General features: G+C 47.3%; 2 protein-coding genes across 4 annotated transcripts in view; one reads left to right on the plus strand and one right to left on the minus strand.

Annotated features, from left to right (window-relative positions):
- The window catches only part of LOC137414115 (uncharacterized), a 56195-nt gene extending 38652 nt beyond the window's left edge, over window positions 1-17543 (minus strand). Inside the window, exon 1 of one of the 2 annotated variants that reach the window (XM_068099603.2) lies at window positions 17424-17543. In XM_068099603.2, the coding sequence (XP_067955704.2) occupies window positions 17424-17437 (14 nt within the window). In that variant the 5' untranslated portion in view covers window positions 17438-17543. The remainder of the gene's footprint in view (window positions 1-17423) is intronic. The other variant, XM_068099598.2, reaches the window with a different exon arrangement.
- Window positions 17544-17917: 374 nt separating this feature from the next.
- DDX41 (DEAD-box helicase 41) overlaps window positions 17918-23189 on the plus strand; it is a 36172-nt gene continuing 30900 nt past the window's right edge. The window contains exon 1 of one of the 2 annotated variants that reach the window (XM_068099605.2): window positions 17918-18199. In XM_068099605.2, the coding sequence (XP_067955706.2) occupies window positions 18113-18199 (87 nt within the window). In that variant the 5' untranslated portion in view covers window positions 17918-18112. Of the gene's footprint in view, window positions 18200-18268; window positions 18442-23189 lie in introns of those variants that run through there. The other variant, XM_078766410.1, reaches the window with a different exon arrangement.

The following is a 23189-nucleotide window of genomic DNA, read 5'->3' on the forward strand; positions in this document are numbered from 1 at the left end:
AAGGAGTCGAAGGTGGTTGCGTTTGAGCAAGGAGTCGAAGGTGGTTGCGTTTGCGCAAGGAGTCCAAGGTGGTTGCGTTTGAGAGAGGAGTCCAAGGTGGTTGCGTTTGAGAGAAGAGTCCAGACGAGCTTGGTAAAGGCAGAGGAAGGGATCCCCATGGAGAATTGCGCCCGTTAAGAAGTTGGCTCCACCAGAAGTTGGCTCCACAAGCAGTTTTGGCTCCACCAGCAGCGTTGACTCCACCAGGCAGCTTCGACCCGTTACCCAGCGGGAGCCAGATTGCGGTGGCATCGGTGGCATCGGTGGCCGTCGAGGTCCAGCCCGACGTCCCGTGCGGGATCAAGCCCGAACCATCTGCCCCAGCTGAACCTTCCCATTCCTCCTTCCAATCATTCCTGCCTGCAAATTCCCCATTCGTGTGAGTCCGTCTTTGTTTGTTCTGTCTTGGGGTATAAGTTAAGCCTGTGTAGATAAGCTAGCATTTCACTGTGTCTCCTTGATTCCTTCTGTCATTATTTTATTATCTTTCCTTCTTCCTTGGTTTCTTTTAGTCCTGTAAATAGTAATAAATAATAGTCGTAGTTCAAACCTTTTTGCCTTCGTCTTCCTCTTCTTCACATCCGTGTCGTCGTTGTCTTTTCCCTCATTGAATATCTGTGGCACGATTTGGCCAACGTTTCAGGATCGGGTCTAGTCTTGGTAAACGGCTCACGCCGCGGTTCGCTTCGCTCGGCGCAACATCCATTACGCTGCGGCCGTGAGCGGGGGGTGTTCCTTCGCATACCGGGAAGCGCTGGTATTTAGGTCATAGGACTTGTGGGCCTAAAACCCTATCCAGCGCCGACCGGGCGTGGCGTCATACCCCCGGGACCATGTCGGTCAGTAACAGACGAGGGGCTTAATCCCCCCTCGAAGGGGAACCATAGGCCGACGTCGGGTTCCGCAACAGTATCGATCCTCTCGATCCAGAGAAGCATCCAGATGATATCCTCAATATTGTGACGGGACAACATGGAACCTCCTCTGTCAATGTCCAGGATGGTTTGAAAATAGGACAGGATCAAATGAGTGAATTTGGTCAGAAATTTCCAAACGGCTTACATGAAACTATTCACAAGAAAGTGATTACTATGGTAGCAAGAAAGAAACATGTCAATGTTGCAGACACTAAAGTATACGACATGGATGTCATTTACTCACGACTCATTGGACTCCAGTATAGTGGTCGCGAAGTCAATATCAAGGATGTACTTTCACATGAATTAGCCCCAGTGCCAACATCGATGTTTGAGTCAACAGAAGAAATGAGATCGGCCAAATCCAAATCATCGTTAAAAACAAAGCTTAAAGTTGAGGTATCTACGAGGACATCTAGTAACACTACCACCGCCATCATAGATGGTTCGGCCCTACTCTGGGTAATACCTTGGCTTGCAGATGGCACAGTTCGGGACTTTGCAACAAACATGAAGTATGACATTGCAAAGAGATTGAAAATTGGAGATGTCTACCTGATATTTGATCGGTATTACGATTATAGTACAAAGTGTTATGAGAAGTGCCAGATCTACTGGAGCAAGTCGAATCCACCAGCTACAATTGAACAGAAAACTACCACCTCAGAAGATAGTCCTGACAGTTTCTGAAAATAAGAAGCAACTAATAGGCCTGGTTACCAATCTTCTAACCAATGATGAGTCCTTCAGTGAACACACCCGTACTCATAAGTTAGTTATAACTGGTGAGGAAAGTACTCCAGTCCAAATCAGCGATGGGGGCATGGTCACCATAAGGATGGATGTAGCTACAACACATGAAAAAGCGGACAATATCATTGTTCAGCAGGCAATGATGTGTGCCCGAAGCAATGAACTAAGTGAAATAACTGTAGTCTCTGATGATACAGACGTCTTCGTACTTCTTGTGCATTACTACCACACTGCAAATATGAAAAATCATGTAACTATGGAATCCCCAATCAAGGACAGAAGTCATTGACATTGGAAAAACAGTGGAGAAACATGCATCCATAGTTACTGAAATCCTCGCTGCCCACGCATTGACCGGGTGTGATACTGTAGCATGTTGCTATGGGATAGGCAAGGCCACTGCTCTGAAGGTATTGGGTGATGGATACCCCTGTCACTTCTTGGTGTAATGGACACTCCAATACAAGAAGTTACTGGACAGGCCACTGCATTCATGTCAGCGTGTTATAGACAAAGTTCCAGCGAGTCAATGTCTGAAGCACGATTGAAGGTATGGGCATCCAAAACAGGACAGGCTTCACCATCCCCGCTGAAACTGTGCTCTCTTCCTCCAACCAATGAGGCGTTTGCAGAGAATGTAAAAAGGGCCCATCACCAAGCCATTGTGTGGCGTTCTTTGGAGGACAACAATCCACCAGAACTGGATCCAGAATCGTATGGCTGGAGGAAGGACACACAAATGAAAAATCTCCAACCAATTTCTCTTCCAGTCAACACAGAACTCGCTCTGGAGTCTATTATGCGTCTAATCCGATGTGGATGCCAAAGTGTCACGCCGTGTATTACTCGTGTGTGTAGTTGTACAAAGTATAATTTGAACTGCACAATATTTTGCGCCTGTAAGAGTACAGGTTGCCGCCAAAAAAGGACAGCTTGATTGCGTAACTGAGTGTATTTAGACTGATTTGATTGGCTATCATTTTTCATGTATGTTACCACTCAAAAAGCTTGAGTTGAGGCAGTAGCCACCTGTAGGCCTCTATTGGCCAGCATCTTTGGATTAAACATGACATCCCTCAAAAACCTTTTAAATGATTTAAATTGGATTACTTGGCCCGCAAAACATTTGATTAGACACCAAAATTACCACTTTAAGTTAAGTATGAAGCATATTAAAGCCTAAAACATGATTTGGTGGCCATAATGCAGCCAACTTGGATTTACCATGATGTAATCACTTACCGACGTTTTAATTGATTTATTTCCTTCACCCCTACAACATATGACTAGGCACTAAAAATATCATCCTAGGTTAAATATGAAAGAAGTTATAGCCGATAATATGAAATGGCAACCATCTTGGACGCCATCTTGAATTTCTCAAAACGCTCAAGGGTGACCCAGGTTCACCCGACAGATAATGAAAGAGAACACCCGAAGCTATACAAATCAATTTTTAAAAAACTATATACTAAATTTCCAGCTTGAGCTGAAAAATCCCATTTAGCTACAGGACTAGCAAGGTTAATGAATCTGAGACATTATATTGTTACAGACACGACTTTGATGTTAAAGTGGGCCGAGCGGAATGGCCGTCGTGTCCGCACAAATTACCCGACTATACTCGACGTTGACGAAGTCGCGCGATGCTGGCTCAATAAGAAAAAGAAGACACCCGGCTGGATTACAATAACACAATACGACACCAGGGGTTCAGTTCTCAAGACCTCCGGAGGAGGTTATATTAAGGCGGAAGGTTAGATTACAACTACAAGAGGGACAGCATAGAAAGACAAGCACTTAGACACAATCTTATATTATTCCCAACAGACGACAGATAAACGGGACAAAGCTGACTCACACGGGGATTGATGGAAAGGACAGGCGGGTAGCGATGGCTCCAGGTGCACCTGGGCTCAAAGGTCAGAATCGACTCGGTCCGGTCCAGAGATGCGGGGAGGTCGCAGCGCTCGGATGGCGTCTTGTCTGCTCAAGCTGGGGGCGCATCTGACTCAGCGCTCGCAGGTGGCTTTCCTTCTCCAAGCTGGGTGCGCATCTCTCGTCACATCCGGCGCGTGGCCGCGTATATCCGGCGGGGAGTGACACGCCCTCGGCTCGTTAGCTCCGCCTCGTGGAATCGGCACGTTGCTTCTCATTGGGTGCGTGCGGGGGGTTTACCAGGCTCCGCCCTTGACGAGGAGCTGACAAGGAGCCCCTTCGTGGTAACCCCGTGGAGCGCATGGTCTGGAGCTAATCGAGCCGGTGTGAGGACGCATCCTCCCCCGCTCCGCCGCCATCTCCTCTGTTGTTGTTGTAATTGTTGGGGAAGAAGATGGAAGGAGGTATGGGAAAGGTCCTAAACTCACTACTGATGCCATATAATCACATTCTGGTGCAACGAAGAGTCATAATTAATGGAGACGAGGCCTTAACTGACATAGAATAAGAATAACTAGGAAGATGTCCGAAAGTTGTCTACGTGTGGTGCGGTGGACCTGGGCACGACATTTAATGGGGGAATAAGGGGAAGGTCGGCTCTACTGATTGTTATTTACATGCAATGGGACTAGGGAATGGGGGATTGGGGAAAGTTGGGGAGTATTGGAGAAAATAGGGGAATATTTACAAGCGGATATGGAGGCCAAATTCCATATTCGCAACATTGCACCCTTCTCTACCCTCGGGGCGTCCCGACCCGATAAATTTTTACCTACTTTAGTGTGGCACGCAATGTAGTTCCCTCTACTATTAACTCTACCCTGAGTGCGACAGTTTTACAGATATTCACAAATGAGTAAATATGTCCCCCTGCGACGTTGCACCCTTCTCCTCACAGAAACACACCCACAGGATAACCGAATCCGGAAAGAATTCGCAAACTAAACATACAGCCGGTAGGGAGCATTATTTACAAGACTACGCTGCTATTTACACTACGATCCAGGACCTGTCTTTGGAGGAACACATGCAGATGTTATGCATAGAGAGAGCGCGCTTGCCAGCATCGATACACCAACCCACGAGTGCTCTGTGGCCGACGGCCTTTAATAACGTGCAGAGCACCCTTTCCCAGCATCAAAAGCACCACCCCACCACACAGTCAGCACCATCCGGTGCAGTCACCATTGTTCATTGGTATAAAAATAAATTCGACAACCCCTAACCCTGCAGGTGTCTCTTGCTCTTCTTGTGGTGCACTTGGTGGTAACTAAAAGTGGTTCACCTGTATGGCATAGGTGCCACGTTGACCCATAGGTCCATCCCCGGGTGGTGCTTGGCCGCAAACGAACTGCGGTCCATTGTGGGTGGCCACAAACATTGCGGTCCATATGGTGTATCGATCCCGGCAGCAAACAGCGAAAGTGCAGGCCCACAACTGCGCAGCCAGCACCTCTCTCTCCTCTCTCTCTACCCCAAAGCCAGATCCTCGGAGGTGGGAGACAAAAGAAGAAACAAGTGAGTAAGGTGGTAAGGGCGCAAAAGTGCACGCAATGTAAGGTGATGCACACTGGGGGCACATGGGAACCAGGTGAGACAGGTACGTTCCTATCGTACGCCCCCCCCCCACCAGGTAACCTACATGGCCCCTCCCTTACCCCTTACTGCATCCACAAAACACAACACTACCCATAAACATCTACTTTACAAATCGACAAACATCCCTACTGTCTTCCCCGTTCCTCCCATAAACCAAATTCGTCTTCTCTCCCTCCTAACCAATCAAATTTGCCATTTTCAACTCTCATCAAAATTTGCCATCTCCAACTGCACATCAAAATTTGCCATCACCAATTCATCATCAGTCCCTCCTAAGGAGGGAGAGATGGAATCACCCCAATGTCTCATCCACGTCGTGATGCGTCTCACAAATCCACAGCAATCTCATTTCCTGCACACAGAACAAAGAAAACACAGGTGTGGAGTCATCATCATCACCACAGGTAAGTGGCTGCGTATGGTGCGACAGGTTCTTCAATCCTAACTATTTCCTAAATGACTTTAACAACTTTACACCACCCGGGGTCTTCCTCCGGCCAAACCATTGGCCCTCTTACACTATGGGTTCTAAAAACCAATTCCCATTGGCCAAACTGTGGTGCTCTTCAATTTGGGGTCTCACTCCCCCGATTCATCTCCCGGTGCCCTCGTACAATTTCTGGGCTGTGGCGTGTACCTCTCCCAGTGGGTCTACCCACCTGCACCCCTCCACCACTGCAGTTGCCTCCGAGCTTACCTGCTCCTTACCCTAACCTATCTACCTGGGGAAGGCCCTCTGGCGCTCTCCCCACTCCGTGCCCTCTCTGGCACTGGGCTGCCCGATCCACACCCGGGATCCTCAGGCACCCACTCACAACTACCGGCTCCCAGAGCCCACCTGCGGCCTCACCTGGCCGACATCCTCACAGTGGTGGAGTGCCCAACCAACTACACACACTAACAGGCTACACGCCCAGCCATTTCCACAACACTAATGCACCCATCCACAACACCATTCTGCCACCGCACCACAAATGCCAATATCCAACCACAATTTACCTGCACCCTCTACCTAACACTTACACTACCCGCCCCGGGTACTCGTGAAAGGGGTCCACTCTTCCCCCATCCACACCTTCGCACCACGCACACCACTCCATACCACTTACTCCAACTCTCTCCACACACCTGTACTTGCACACCTGTGCTCTCACACCTGGTGCCACCTGCACCCTTCTCTCCCCAAGCGCATTCGCGCTGATCCACACACTCACTACTCATACACTGCTCCACACACCTGTCCAGTTGCACACCTGTGCAATCACACCTGTTCAATTCTCACACACACACGGCATCATCTCAGCTAACTACTCCCTTCTGAAACTTGCGCTTCCCAGTCGTCCCTTTAAACTATTGCGCTCCCTCGTCATTATCATCCATACTAATCTACCTGCGTCCCCACTACAGGTATCAGTCACTAACTAAACTTAACGTCACCTAATGTCATCTTCTCTAGATCCCTACACACAATATCCTAACCCACCCGGGCTAGTTTTCACTGCCATACACCCCATAAACCTAGTGCTCCTTTGCCCCCCCTCAGGGGAAGGGTGGCAGGGATGCCATCCCACCACATCGGGGGTCTCTCACTACCAATTTTGCACATCAAATTTCAACAAATTAAAAATTTGCCAATCACTACCCATCATCTGCCAATCACTACTGCCAATCCCTTGCCAATCGTCAAATTTTGTTTTTCTCTAATTTTGGGTCCAAAACACTAACCTCATCACCCAGTCGACTCACTAATACCTCTCGGTGCGCCAATCCCTGTCCAAAGCCCGGCTTCGTAAAGCCAAGCAATGGATGCTGGTTGTTTTGTGCCAGCGGCTGGATGCGTCCGGCATTCGGGGCAGGGACGGGGGCTTACCCGGGCCGAGATCCCACGCACCACCTCGGCGTGGAGCCATCCAATGTCCCGATCTCGACCTGCCGGCACGTCTCAACAAAACGTGGTCGCCATAACGACCCTTCCTATCGGGCTGCCCGCTCCGCCTAGTGGAGCACGGACGCGGCCGTTCAAAGCGAGGCCCGGCACGCACCGAGGGCCTGCTTCGGCTAAAAGTCGCTCTAACCTCTAACCCGTTTAATGTCGATGCTTCACCTGCATGCTTACACCCCGAAGCCCGTTCCTTGCTCACACATCCAGCCGTGCTCATGCTCCTCGTACCTTTCCTTACACACCCAGGCACACCCATTCCACTCACAGCCTTGGTCACACACCTGACCACCGAACACTTTGGCACACATTCGTTGCTCGCACACCTCACCAATACACCTCTTCGCGCCCCCTCCTCGGTCACCTCCTCTGTGACAATCACAGGTGTGCCCTCATTCGCACACCCAACCACGTGCCTCACCACCAACTCCAGCGTGCATTCCCACTCACGCTCCACCATTCCCGGTGTGCATCCTTCCATCCCAGGTGTACATCCTCGCTCACCTGTCACAACTAACTCACGCTCCATGTCACTCTCACTACTCTCACCACCATTCTTGACAGCGCACTCACCCTTACTCTTGACAGCGCACTCTTTCCCCATGCACCTGTCCATCACACACCTTTCTCGCGCACACTCTCCCGTTACACCCTCTGTAACACTCACCACAGGTGGACACTCTTCCTTACTTCTGACAGCGCACTCTTTCCTCATGCACCTGTCCGTCACACACCTTTCTCGCGCACACTCCTGCGCACACTCTCCCGTCACACCCTCTGTAACACTTACCACACCGCGCTTCCATGTGCTCCCTCGCACACGCGCTACGACCGACTCACTCTCGCCAGCACCCTCACTACTCCTTGGCACGCACTTTTTCCTCACACACCCCAGAGTCGGACTTTCTCGCACACCTCCTCTTTCGCACACCAGACCTGTCGCACACTTCACCAACGGCCTCTCACGAACACCCGGGTCCATCTCGACCCCCAAGCTCCTTAAATCCCCTGGCGCATCATACGCACGACCATATTGGTCACCACTTACACCGGGTCCTCTTCCTCTTCGCTTCTCCTCCATCACCTGCGAATCCCTCATCCGGTTAATGAGCACATCACGATCCAAACACAGACTTTGGACCAATTCTTTTATCTCCTCTTTTATCTCCTTGTTATCTCCTCTCCGTCGCTTCTTAATTTCGCTCACCCCTTCTTCCACTTCTTCTAATTTGTGCTTCACCTCTTTTATTCCCTGGTACGTCTCCTCAAGCTCGTCCTCCAAGGCTACCTTGACCGTTTCCAGGTGCGTCCTCACCTGCCGGTCCTTCGTCTCCATTACCTCTACCACCTCGTCCAACCTCGTTGTCAGTCCCTCACGTACCATCTGACATTGCCTCTGTGTCGCTATCAAGTCGTTTTTAATTTCTTTTTGTGTCGCCTTTAAACCTCCTAATACCGCAGTGTTCCTTTGAACCTGCTCCACTAACTCCGTCTGTCCCACCGTCAGCTGCTCCACCTCCTGCGTCAGGTCCTCTATGCCCCCTTGTAACTTTACAGTCCCCTTTCTCACCTCCTTCTCCATGTGCTCCTTACAGTGCCTCACCTCCTCGCGCACTCCTCCGACCTCCTCACTCACTCCTCTTCTGATCTGCTCTCCCATCACTTGCATCTCCTGCCCAGATGCCACCCTCATCTGCTCCATTTCCTCCCTGTGAGCATCCAGTTTGGTTTCTACCCCCATTCTGACCCCCTCTATCTGCTGCTCCATTTGTTTAACTTCCCTTTCCGCTTGGTCCCTCATGTCCCTCAATTTGCCTTCCATACTGTTTTCTAACCCCTCTAACCCATTTTTCACTCCCTCTATTTGATTCTCTTGAGCGGCCATTCTGTTTTCTACCCCCGTTAACCCATGTTTCACTCCCTCTATCTGATTCTCTTGAGCGGCCATTCTGTTTTCTACCCCCGTTAACCCATTCTTTACTTCTTTTATCCCGTTGTCTAACTCCTCAAATTTCTTTTCTAATCCCTCACCGGTACCCCTCATTTGGCCCTCTAATCGCCCACTATTAACCCTCATTTGCTCACTCTGAGCATCCATCCGGTTCCCCATTACCCCCAATTGCTCACTCTGAGCATCCATCCGGCCCTCCCATCGCTCACTATTCTGGGCCATAAGGGCCTTCATTTGTATAAAAAAAAGTTCCAATCTTCCCAGCGGCGCTACTTCGGTCGCGGGCACGGTGACCAGCGAGGCGCCTTTTTGCGCGCCCGAAGCATCGTGCGCGAGAGCGCCATTTTGTGCACCTGCTACCCCAGCTGTTTCGCTCTCCTCATGTCCCTCATGTCCCTCAATTTGGTCCTGGACCGACCCTGCCTCACTCTCCCCTACCGGACCCCAGCCGTGTTGATCCGCCATAGCGCGACTTGCAAAATTCGAGTTTCGTAAAACAAATACAAATTTCGCCGTTATAATTTCGCGCGGGAAACGCGCTCCGAATCGATTCTACTTGTTACCAATTTGGGCCTAATAAATTTAGTCCCGGGTTCGAATCCCACTCCTGACACCAATTGTTACTGACACGACTTTGATGTTAAAGTGGGCCGAGCGGAATGGCCGTCGTGTCCGCACAAATTACCCGACTATACTCGACGTTGACGAAGTCGCGCGATGCTGGCTCAATAAGAAAAAGAAGACACCCGGCTGGATTACAATAACACAATACGACACCAGGGGTTCAGTTCTCAAGACCTCCGGAGGAGGTTATATTAAGGCGGAAGGTTAGATTACAACTACAAGAGGGACAGCATAGAAAGACAAGCACTTAGACACAATCTTATATTATTCCCAACAGACGACAGATAAACGGGACAAAGCTGACTCACACGGGGATTGATGGAAAGGACAGGCGGGTAGCGATGGCTCCAGGTGCACCTGGGCTCAAAGGTCAGAATCGACTCGGTCCGGTCCAGAGATGCGGGGAGGTCGCAGCGCTCGGATGGCGTCTTGTCTGCTCAAGCTGGGGGCGCATCTGACTCAGCGCTCGCAGGTGGCTTTCCTTCTCCAAGCTGGGTGCGCATCTCTCGTCACATCCGGCGCGTGGCCGCGTATATCCGGCGGGGAGTGACACGCCCTCGGCTCGTTAGCTCCGCCTCGTGGAATCGGCACGTTGCTTCTCATTGGGTGCGTGCGGGGGGTTTACCAGGCTCCGCCCTTGACGAGGAGCTGACAAGGAGCCCCTTCGTGGTAACCCCGTGGAGCGCATGGTCTGGAGCTAATCGAGCCGGTGTGAGGACGCATCCTCCCCCGCTCCGCCGCCATCTCCTCTGTTGTTGTTGTAATTGTTGGGGAAGAAGATGGAAGGAGGTATGGGAAAGGTCCTAAACTCACTACTGATGCCATATAATCACATTCTGGTGCAACGAAGAGTCATAATTAATGGAGACGAGGCCTTAACTGACATAGAATAAGAATAACTAGGAAGATGTCCGAAAGTTGTCTACGTGTGGTGCGGTGGACCTGGGCACGACATTTAATGGGGGAATAAGGGGAAGGTCGGCTCTACTGATTGTTATTTACATGCAATGGGACTAGGGAATGGGGGATTGGGGAAAGTTGGGGAGTATTGGAGAAAATAGGGGAATATTTACAAGCGGATATGGAGGCCAAATTCCATATTCGCAACAATATATAGTTGTAGGTTCGCTGGCCATGTCACGAGTGGCCTCTTTCAGACCCGCTTCCTGACCTTTGACCCTGAACCCGACAAGGTGCAGATAACTTCACGGCACGATGGTTTGCTAAGCAACCACGGACACTTTCGGTTAATTACGGTCGGATCCTCGCGACCATATCCTGAGTTACCTCACCAGCGAATTAACCACACCCACACATATGGGGAACTGTGCTCTCAACGCCACAACCTTATATTTATGAATTAGGTATGGCTGAGTGGAATAATCAATGGGATATGGGCAAGTCTGACCACAGAGAATCAATGGGATATGGGCAAGTCTGACCACAGAGAAACAGTGGGACAAACTCCCATCTACTTATTACATACTACGTCTAACCAATGGAGAAAAGACACGCATGCAGGTTGGAAATAACAGGCCTTTGTTGAATCAAGCACGTATTTACAGGGATATGCAGTGTCAAATGAGAAAAACGTTAGCGCTTATGCACAGCAAGCCCTTCAGACAGTCAACCTTATCACTAAACAAGACAAGCCCCTCATAAATTCTGGGAAATTAGATAAGAAAGGGGAATAGACAAAGGGAAGAGAAGTTCGTGGGGTATGGTTTCTGACCTCAGCCTCACCCGTTTGCGAGCTAGACGGCTCACACGTATCGAACAAGGTGTGAGGTGTAGTAGTGAGTGAAGTGCAGGTGTGAGCTGCAGTATGGTGTGAGCTCTGGAGATGTGAGTCAATGACATGTATGTGCTGGAGGATGCAAGGGTATATAGTCCATGGACCACTGTAATCCCCCCACTCCTCCCCTATAGGATATTTTGCAGACATGTTTTTTGAGATGTATGGGTTCTTCCAATTTGAAATGTACTTTTTCTTCCCATTTGAAATGGTATACCAGCCATAAATGGTTTAATCAAATGCCTTATCCTGAAAATCTGAAATTGCATGCACATGATCTATGACCAATTTGTATTGAAATATTAAATTTATGACATCATAGGTCACATAGTTTGGCAGCCATATTGGATTGAAGGAAAATATTAAATAATTATATCTCAGAACCCGCTTAGCCTGTCGATGCGAAACCTTACAAACGTCATCTAACACCATTGCTGCATGTAGTTTGAAAATGATGAAACTTCACAAACGTGATTCCCTACCCATACATATGCAGAGTGTACATTTTTGATGTCATATGTCACGTGGTTTGGCAGCCATATTTGCTTGAAAGTCGATATTTAAAATAAAAATGAAAAAAAACCTTCTCCAAAACCAATTCACCGATCGATGTGAAACTTGTCATGTCTGGTAAAAATGTGATACTTGAGAACAGCTGAAGGGATTTAAATCAAACTTGTTTATTTTTAGTACAGTCAACGAGGGCATATACCCGTTGTTACGGACAGGGACTACGCTGAGGCATATTGGCGACGCAGTCGCAATGCGCTTGTTTCTCAATAGAATAGAATGTGAAATATCCATTTAGCATGTTTACAATGTCTACTAACCATGTCAGCAATGTCTACTTACAAAGTCTACGATATATATATATATATATTATATATATATATTGTTGCGGATCTCGCCACCGGCCTTCTCCCCTAACCAAGGGGGGATTAGTCCCCTTGTCTTTGACTGGCCGACTGGACCCGGGACCTATGACGTCCTTCCCGGACAGCGTGAAATAGGGTATTAGGACTAGAATCGCTATTACCGAATTGCTCGCGCTGCCCTGAAACGAGGAAATAAGCCCCGCACGAATCACGCATGTTGAGACGCCGAGCGGTGTGTACACGCGATCCGTGCCGTTTAGTTGGTGACTCCGGTTCTAGCGATCTTGTTCGTACCACGCTTAGCCAATGGAGAAATCACAAAGGCGATCGAATTGGGAAGAAAGGAATAACAAGATTTATTTACACGATACAGGGATTCCAGAAAAAGGGGACACAGTGCAGCCTTAAAACAGTCTTAACTTAATCCCCAGGACAAACGGGCCCGTCTCACACACAGACACACACACGGGGCTTGCAGCTGCAGGATGATGTTCACCACGTCCAGGGATGGCTCTCGTGCAGCTCCCTCCGGTCTCCGGTTCGTCCCGTGCAGATGGTAAGTAGAGGGGCAGCTCTCCGCGTGTCGTTGGGCGCACAAGGGTTAATACGGGGCGATTTGGTAGGGAGCGGGCTTCGGCGGTTAGCGGTGATCACTGGCGGCAATTGCAGCGTTTACTCCCGTGGCTGAGGTAGGCGCTATTCGCCACCGGCGCGTCTGGTTGCAGCCTTGTGCTCAACGCCTCTTCTTCCTCTCCTCGGGCGCGTACGTTATACTCGAGATATTGTTCAATGCCTCCAAAGCGAGCGATGCAAATCAAGTTCTCTCCACACAAGTCTTTTCACTAATACCATGTGCCCGCGAGTTCTCCCAGTCCTCCAGCGCTAGTCCTCCGGTAGCAAGTCATTTTCTCTGCGAGAGCTGTGCAGTCCTCCAAGTTCTGCTGGTCAGTCCTGGCAAGTCCTTCGCTCTCAACCAGTCCTGTTCAAGGGCTTTGTGCAGTGACTTTTATAGGCACGCCCTGCGAACCTTCTCGCACTTACCAGACACGCCTCACCACGCCCTGTCACGCCATGCCGCTAGAGTCCTGGTTGGCTGGTCATCGCCATTACCGTCATCGCCTCTGACGCTCCGATCCAACGCCGCCCCCACCCCAACCCCGCGCTCCTCCTCCTTCTCAGGACTACCTCGTGTTACTCGACTAGTGAGCGAGCAAAGGGCAGCAAATGCTGCGGCAGCCAAAGCGTAACAAATGCTGCGGGCAGCCAAAGCGTAACAAATGCTGTGGGCAGCCAAAGCGTAACAAACTGAGTGGGTCAGCCAAATGGGGCGTGGGATCAATTATGCCCATAGAGGTGGAATTGGAGGGTGGACGCAAAAATGAAAGGGGACCGAAACTCATGTCTTTACACAACGCAGATATTACATGGGGAAATGGCCTATACTTACACATTTAAAAAAAAAAAAAAAAAACACCTTAAGAGGCCATTTTTCCCCGCAAAGCGGGGGTTGGCCTTTTTCGGGCACCGTGGTTGTTGTTGTTTTTTTGGTCCCATTTTTGAAGCAATGTTTTACGGCCGGATGCCCTTCCTGCCGCCAACCCTTTTTGTCGCCTTTTACGACAAGCAGGGAATTACCAGTGAACTGGTACTCAATTAGCCGACCTCAGAAGGATGACAGGCTGAGTCAACCCCCCTGGCGTTAATTCAGCGATCGACCGGGATTCGAACCCAGGATCCTAGGATCCTAGGATCCTAAGCTGGCACCCTAGCCGCTAGCCCAACACCTATACTTACACATACTATGACATAAATAATACTACAAGGTGGCCTACGTGTTGCTCGTGTACTAACTATGGGGGGGAAACCCTTTAACCTTTAATGATCAATATGTGCAAATCTCAAAACCGTAGCAATATATATATATATATATATATATATATATTTCATTTGAGATAAGATTTTCAGCACAGAAGATTTTCCAATGATACAAGGCTGGTTTGAATGGTTTGCAGATGTAGCAGTAATCTTAAGCACAATATGAAAGTAATTCTCACTTTCCAGCATCTGGAGAATAATTAGGTTAGTTAAGTTACTCAAGATAACTACTATAAGATGGGAAATTGGTGTTACTCAACCTTTAATAAAATAATTTTAGATTAGGAATTAATATTTAATTTTTTAACTGCCCTAACATATGAATCTCCAACACTTGCAGACAACGTATTTGTGTAATTCACACATTTTTGTTGTCTTTTCAGGATCTGAATCAACACGTCAGATAAACACGCTGTTGATTTGAAGGGACTGAAGTTCCACTCAAAGCAAACAAAGCACACAAGGAAGCCAACCAAGCTCACAGATTAGAAAGAGAATGTCCATAATACACAATTACAGAAACAAATCAGATAAGCTCGTGAGACTCTTGAAAGCATCCAGCTGGTCAAAGATCAAGGATGTTTCACATGAAAGGGAATCGAGTGATGATCCTCATAAAATGCTTGAACATGATATATGTAAGAATATATCAAAGGAACATCTTGATGAACATGGGTATCACATTTCACAGACAGTGTTATCAAATATTCACAAATGTTAAATACCTGCGGAAAAAGGACTGGTCAGTTGGATAAAGACAATGATGGATAGACAGAATCCAAAAGACCGACAACAAATCATCCACCCAATTCCCATGCGATAATATCTTGTCTTGTGGGTCTTGTGGAAAATAATAAAAAGGCTAAAATGAAAGTCTCAAACCAGGGAAAATTTGACTGTTACAAAAACAGCAGAAGCCTCAATTTAAAAAGCTCCAGAAGCTCAGACAGATCAGGCATACCTGCGGGATATACATGGCATTAATTTCATCGCCAGGGCAGGTGAAATACCATAATACATGCCGAAGGGATTACACCAGGAAAACCAATAGAAATCCAGTAAGAAGAAACAGAGGAAGCTGTAGAGCAGCAATGGGCCCACAAAAAGGCGATAGAATACATTCAAATCCACATTAAAATCACATCTACGTTCAAATCCACATCCACGTTCAAATCCACATCCACGTTCAAATCCACATCCACGTTCAAATCCACATCCACGTTCAAATCCACATCCACGTTCAAATCCACATCCACGTTCAAATCCACATACACATCACATCCACGTTGAAATCCACATTCAAATCACATCCACGTTCAAATCCACATTCAAATCACACCCACATTCAAATCCACATTCACATCACATCCACGTTCAAATCCACATTCAAATCACATCACATCCACATTCAAATCACACCCACGTTCAAATCCACATCCACGTTCAAATCCACATTCAAATCACACCCACGTTCAAATCCACATTCAAATCACACCCATGTTCAAATCCACATTCAAATCACATCCACATCAACATTCAAATCACATCCACGTTCAAATCCACATTCAAATCACACCCATGTTCAAATCCACATTCAAATCACATCCACATCAACATTCAAATCACATCCACGTTCAAATCCACATTCAAATCACACCCATGTTCAAATCCACATTCAAATCACACCCATGTTCAAATCCACATTCAAATCACACCCACGTTCACATCCACATTCAAATCACACCCATGTTCAAATCCACATTCAAATCACATCCACGTTCAAATCCACATTCAAATCACATCCATGTTCAAATCCACATTCAAATCACACCCATGTTCAAATCCACATTCAAATCACATCCACGTTCAAATCCACATTCAAATCACACCCACGTTCAGATCCACATTCAAATCACACCCACGTTCAAATCCACATTCAAATCACATCCACGTTCAAATCACATCCCAAATCATATCCACGGTCAAATCCACATTCACATCACATCCACGTTCAAATCCACATTCAAATCACACCCACGTTCAGATCCACATTCAAATCACACCCATGTTCAAATCCACATTCACATCACATCCACGTTCAAATCCACATTCAAATCACATCCACATCAACATTCAAATCACATCCACGTTCAAATCACATCCCAAATCATATCCACGGTCAAATCCACATTCAAATCACATCCCCAATCACATCCACGGTCAAATCACATCCCCAATCACATCCACGGTCAAATCCACATTCAAATCACATCCCAAATCACATCCACGGTCAAATCCACATTCAAATCACATCCACGTTCAAATCGCATCCCAAATCACATCCCAAATCACATCCACGGTCAAATCCACATTCCAAATCACATCCACGACCAAATCACATCCTTCGCCACAGGTAGGTCACTACAATAACAATGACCACCCCTAAACCACCTGTAGACCACATAAGCCACATGTATGCCCCCAAAACCACATTTGGCAAGGCCAAAAACATGTAGACCCCCCAGAAAGCACCTGTAGATCCCCAAAAACCACATGTAGGTGCCCAACAGCCATCTATTATATTCTATAGGTACCCAAAACAGCTGTAAGCCCACGAAAAGCACATTAGGCCCCCGAAAAGCACATGTAGACCCCCGAAAAGCACATGTAGACCCCCGAAAAGCACATGTAGACCCCCGAAAAGCACATGTGACCCCCGAAAAGTAAATGTAGACCCCCGAAAAGCACATGTAGACCCCCGAAAAGAACATGTAGACCCCCCAAAACACCTGTAGGCTCCCAAAAACACCTGTAGGCCCCCAAAGCCACCTGTAGACTACACGTACACTAGTGTAGACCTCCAAACCACCTTATGCTCCTTGACACATTAAAATAGGACCATTAACCTTAAAAACATGTATAACTAGTTCTTATTAGCCGTTAAAGGTTTATTGTTATTTATTGGTGAACGACATTTCGAATATTTCTCGATTTTTCGAAGTTACTCAAAACCTCCCGATGCAACCAATATTCATTCACGACATCACTTCGCAGTTACATCAACATTCCGTCCATTTTTTTTTCTTCACCACCCTCTTAAGTCTAACACCATCCTCACGATGTAAAAAGCATGAATAATCTCTCCACATCTCAACTTCGATATCCGAAGGCGAAACTCAAGAGGCGTCAGAAAGTCGAAACAACCATGTTCCCGCCAGGCGCCAATATGAATATGTATAAATAAGCTAACGAAGAAATTTCATATTTATCTTGTTACTGTATTTGTACTTCAGGAGACGTGGTCTTGAGATATTCAATGGTATACACAAAATAATCAAGTAGTTGGGGGGATTTTATTAATTCACTGTATTTATCAATTGCAAAAGGCAGCGGGAAATGAAATGGGATAAACAATAACGAACAATAATCGAGCTTAATAAAATAGTCATTGTACACCTCAAGAAGTGCCTTAACTATAGATGCTTTTTCCGGTTCTCGTAATTTTATGATCAGTATGGATTACATCGCAAAGAAAGTTATTATTACAAAAAAGTTGTAACAGATTACTACAACTCGGTATTTTACTGCAGTTTGTTAAATCTCCATTCTCACAACGATGTAATTAGTGAGGTATATAGATAGCGTGTAGATCTGGGAATGTCCAGAAATCCTCAAAAGAAAGTCGCGGTTTATTCGATTCAGTATGTTTATCACCATCTGAGAATTCGCTACAGTGAAACCTACTTGCTCACTGTAAACTTTATGTCTTATATTTGATAACGTTTTAACCACTTAATTTCCAGCGCAATGGAGGAACGAGATTTTAATGTGAAGAGATTTAACGAAGATGACGTTGATGGACAAGAGAAAAAACAGACGGGTCAGATTCAAAAGGTAGGTCTACCTTTATTGTTATAACGTAATATGTGTCACAGCACTTTAAAAAATTAAAACTACAAACACGTCACAAACCGATGTGATCGCGGCCCAGCGGCGGCCCTCTCGCGGGGTAACGAACGCGGTCTGTATTGGGCAGTCATGACCGAATTGGAACCAAAATGTAGAATAGGAAAGTGCACTAATTGGTATTCATAAAATAAATGAGAAAAGCGACTTAATTACGTCATCAGCCAAAGGCAAGGCCTGGTTCATGTTGACGATGTCGGTATTATTATTATGCTTTAACTTGTCACTTCCGCCACCGTTTCCGTTTGTAGGTATTAGATATCTCAAAAAGTTGCGGACGAATTTTGACCAAACTTGGTGGACAGGTTGGGTGTGTGATAAGGAAGAGTTGATTCGATTTTGGTGAAGATCCTAATCCGGATCTCGACACGAGAATTAAGTGATTTTTCACCATTGAACGATAGGCCTATATATATATATATATCATGATATTTCACAAAGTTGTGGACGATTTATGACAGTTGTTATGGATGATTTGGGTAGATGAAAATAACAAGCATATTTGGTTTTGGTTCAGCTCCGAATCCAGATCTGGCCTATTAGTGGATACACAACGTAAACTAGAACGGCACTCAGTAGAGAGCATATACCTCCACCTGGTTGGCCATGTCACCCAATGGTGAAGACTCACTTAAAAATGAAATAATTCTCATATCCGAATCCATATTCAGATCTTCACCAAAATCAAATCTATTTGTCCTTGTCAGACACCCAACAGGTCCACCAAGTTTCATCCAAATCCATCCATAACGTTTTGAGATATCCTGCTATGTATCGTTTTGGGCCCTATCTCCCAATGGCGAAGAATCACTTAAAACGTTCTAGTAGCCGGATCCGAATCCGTCCACAACTTTTTGAGATATTTTGTACACAAACAAACAGACAGGGGTGAAAACATAACCTCCATCCACCTTTGGTGGCGGAGGTAACCATTCAGCCTGGTTTAAGGTATGCCCTCTACCGAGTGCTGTTCTATTTTAAGTTTTTCGATCAGAAGCTCGTACAATAAGCTTAGATTCCTTAAGAAGGACATTTTGTCATTTGGATGCGATTTAGTGTAGCAGCATAGCAAACCTGTTGTGCATTTTGTGATACAAGCACCAAATTTGGTACACTAGTAGACTATCATATTATGAAAAGATCTGGATATTGGGCCATCTCAGATTCAGAGATTTGATTTTTGCAAGATTTCGATTCGATTGGGATCGAAGAGAACACCTTCTTCGTCTTCTGTACAGTGAAGTTGCCAGCCCTGAATTCTCTGGCTACATCTGGGTGCTTCATTGGGAGTGCAACCGTGTCCCTCAGGTGAACAGGGACCCACCTGGCATAGTGTGTGTGGTCTAAGGCATGGAACCATGGGACCAGTTCCGTCAGGGCATCAAGGTACGTCGTGAATGAAGCCTGCCGCAGAGAACGCACGTAGACCAGTACCAACATCTCTAGTTCCAGCACAGTTGCCCAGTACTGAAAGTTGGGAATGTCTTCTCCTCTCTGGTGACACCAGTCTTCGAACTCAGGCAGGTCTTCTGCATCATCAGCATATGTCATACAGTGGCGTTCATACGCACGGTGTTGCAGGATGTGCAGTGCCGCTGCAGTGATTTGATGAGCTCTTCTTGTGCGGGTGACGTGGGCAGCTCGTAGGAAGGAGTCGGCCGTCCCTGGCGTTGCAATCTCAGCTTGCAAAATCTGCAAATCTTGCAAAAATCAAATCTCTGAATCTGAGATGGCCCAATATCCAGATCTTTTCATAATATGATAGTCTACTAGTGTGCCAAATTTGGTGCTTGTATCACAAAATGCACAATTCTTTTGAATATTTGGGCTAAGCCGCCCCACTAATTTATTTAATACAGGGTCTAAGCTTGTGCAGTGCGGTAATCTTCATCCTGATGAAGCAGTGCTTACACGGAAGGAAGGAAAAAAGCTCATGGAGGAACTAAATGACAAAGCGCAGCAGGTTGGAAAACTAACAAAGGATGTGGAAGGTCTGGAGTAGGGTAATGGACAAACGCAAGAACGAGTAACAATGGCCCAGAGAGGAACACGACACGGAAGAATCGGTGTGTGTAGAAGAGATCATGGATGTGCATGGGTGAGCACACCATGGTCGTGTTGGGCAGTACATTTGGAAGATTGCATTTAAGTAGAGACAAAGGACACGTGGGAATGATTCCATAACCGAGAGAATAAGGGGACTAATAAATGCAGGTGGAAACCAGTATGGATTTGGGAAGGGTGAGCAGGTAAGTGTTTCTTGAAGAATGAGTGTGACCTGGAGTAGCTTAGGGAGGGCAGAAGTCAGAGAGTGCAGGAGGACCAAGTCCAGATGTAAGCTCGTATAAAATAGGGAACTCGAAAATGTGCCACCTGTGGGAGATTGACAGTCCTTGGGAATCCACCTCCTGTCTTGGGATACAAAATGAGGATGATACCTAAAATTATGAGTATATTTAATTTGGGTGCATAGGCCGTTCTTTCCCACTCTTTCCTCCAGGGCTTCAAGGAGGCAGTGCACCGCCACCTCATGTCATTCCCCATCATAATCCATGATCTTTACTACCTCCATTAACCCTTACTTGCTGCTTTCTGTTTCCTCTTCTTCTTTCTTTTTTCCTTTCCTGTTCATTTATTCCCTTGATGGCTGTGCCAAATTGCAGCCTGGCTATCCTATCCCACTGTCAATTTTATTTTGCTTTACCAAGACTTTTGCTCTTGTAGAGGAAAAACCAAAGAAGCTTTCAATGACATGTGCACAGCTGCGGTGGGAGAGTGATAGCAAGAGAGAGGGAAGAAGGGCTCAGGCCCGAAACGTTGCTTAATCTTTACTTCCCCACAGTGGTTAGCATAACATCTTTCAATATAAGGTTGAGAAAATTACAGTAAGTCCTCTCACACATGCGTCTTCACAATGCGGTTCGTTTACAACGCATGGGAATACACTTATTATTACGGGAAGACACTTATTTCATGAATGCACATAAACCTTGATTACAGGTAGGGGACCCTAGTGGTGCTTTTTTTTTTTTTCACAGGGCAGGTGTATGTGTCTAGTTCTGTATCAAGGTGTGATGTGGTTTACCACTCATTGCTTTTAGCTACGACGGCCGGATAGCTCTGCGAGTGAAAAGAAGGCCGAGTGTGTAAGCCCTTCCTTCCCATACATAGTGTCGTGTAATTCCCCTCGGTGAATACAGGGGAATCACTGATAGCAAATCGAGCGTTATTTGAGGCGTTATTCAAACATGGACTCACGATAAATGCGCGGGAGGAAGGGAGGGGAAGAATAAGAAGCGGGAGCCTTACCTGACGCGATCCCCGAGCAGTCTTCAAACCTGCAAATTAATAAACTCAACGAACACGATTTTATGCACAAAAAAAACAGGTTTATTTGCAGGACCCCGAGAACAATGAATGCGCCGGTAACTAAAATTCCCTAATGAGCCCTCCTACACACAGACACACACACACAGATGGGGAGGATAAATGAAAATAAACGTTTTGTCGTGGGGACTTATCTCGTCTGGCTGAGGTGTGTCGGGGATCTTCAGGCTCGTTGGCGTCGTCCAGGCCCCAAGCGTGCAAGCCCAGCGCGGCACTGGTGTTGGCGGGAAGAAAAGCCGCCGTCCACCGTTCGCGCTCCACTAGGCCCCACCGAGCAACTCACTCGCCCCGGCCTCGTCCGCTGGCATGCCACCGGCCCTCCACGCGACTTGAACGGGTCGCGTGCAGCTCGCTCCTCCGGCCGTGCCTGGCTCCGAGCGCATTCGCCCGATGCGGCTCCGGTTGTTGGAAACAAGGCCCCGACGCGCCCCCGTTCCCCAGGCCTCGATAAGGCCTCTCGCGCCAAGCGAGCAGGCGTGCAACCCACCTCCACAGCCGTGCAACCCGCCTCCACAGCCGTGCAATGTCCTCCTGGATTTGGCACGGTCACAGTGCGCTGCACCCAATGTTCGGATCTGAAGGGAGAGAGAGTCGAGGGTGAAGGAAAGCGTGAGGGCAGCAGGAGAACCAAAGAAAAGCATCTATGGCGAGGGGAAGGACGTCCGGGCACAAAATAATCCAGAAACGACAAGAAGAAAGTCGATCTGACAGAGCCACAAAATGTGCGACCGTTCGCTATGGGATCCAGAATCAGAAGGGTCATGTCAGTCCACGACCATCCACTATGGTATCCACCACGAGAAGACAAAGGGAGAGAGCAAAATGCCGGCCAGCGAGTCGTTCCGTCGCTCGTCGTCTGATGTCACCGGCCCTCCCTCGACCACTCCTTCGCAAGGTGGGCGTGTCCTCAACTTGCCTGAGCAATGAGTGTTGCCATGCAAGTTCGTGATGTAGCTGGCTGCAGCTCCATCGGCAGTGCCCTGAACTGGCTTCTGTTGAGTCTTATTGTTCTTGTGGCGGAGGGGAATTTAAGTAGTGTTTGTGTGGTGCAACTAATGGGCCTAACTAATGTCTATGGTGCGTTGCCATATGGGACAAAGGAATGATCACAGAGGGAACGACATACAAGAGAATTAACATAATCCCTACAACTACTTAACATGCCCCATTCCTCGTAATGGGGACGAAGATACACCTTAATCCGAACAAACCGCCTAAACAGAACTTATTACATTGAGATTCCCTATCACGACAACCGGAGCATGATACCTATGCAGATCTACCCAACTCTATATATCCCCCTACACCAAAATTCATAACAATAGCCTCTACCCTTGACAAGACTTTCAGACTACCTCCTATTGGTGCACCATGGTAACAGTGTTCTTGAGGGCACTAGCTAAATGTCTGGAGGATGTCGTAGTATGTTGGTACCCTCGAGGTGTAGTGTGCATGACCCTTTGTTGTGAGGACTTGCTGTGGCACTCACCAATCCAGCCAGGGTAAGTGGAGCTCTTCAGCTTTGGCAGAC

The sequence above is a fragment of the Myxine glutinosa genome, chromosome 1 (assembly GCF_964187855.1).
Source record: "Myxine glutinosa chromosome 1, kmMyxGlut1.1, whole genome shotgun sequence".
NCBI classification, from domain to species: domain Eukaryota; kingdom Metazoa; phylum Chordata; class Myxini; order Myxiniformes; family Myxinidae; genus Myxine; species Myxine glutinosa.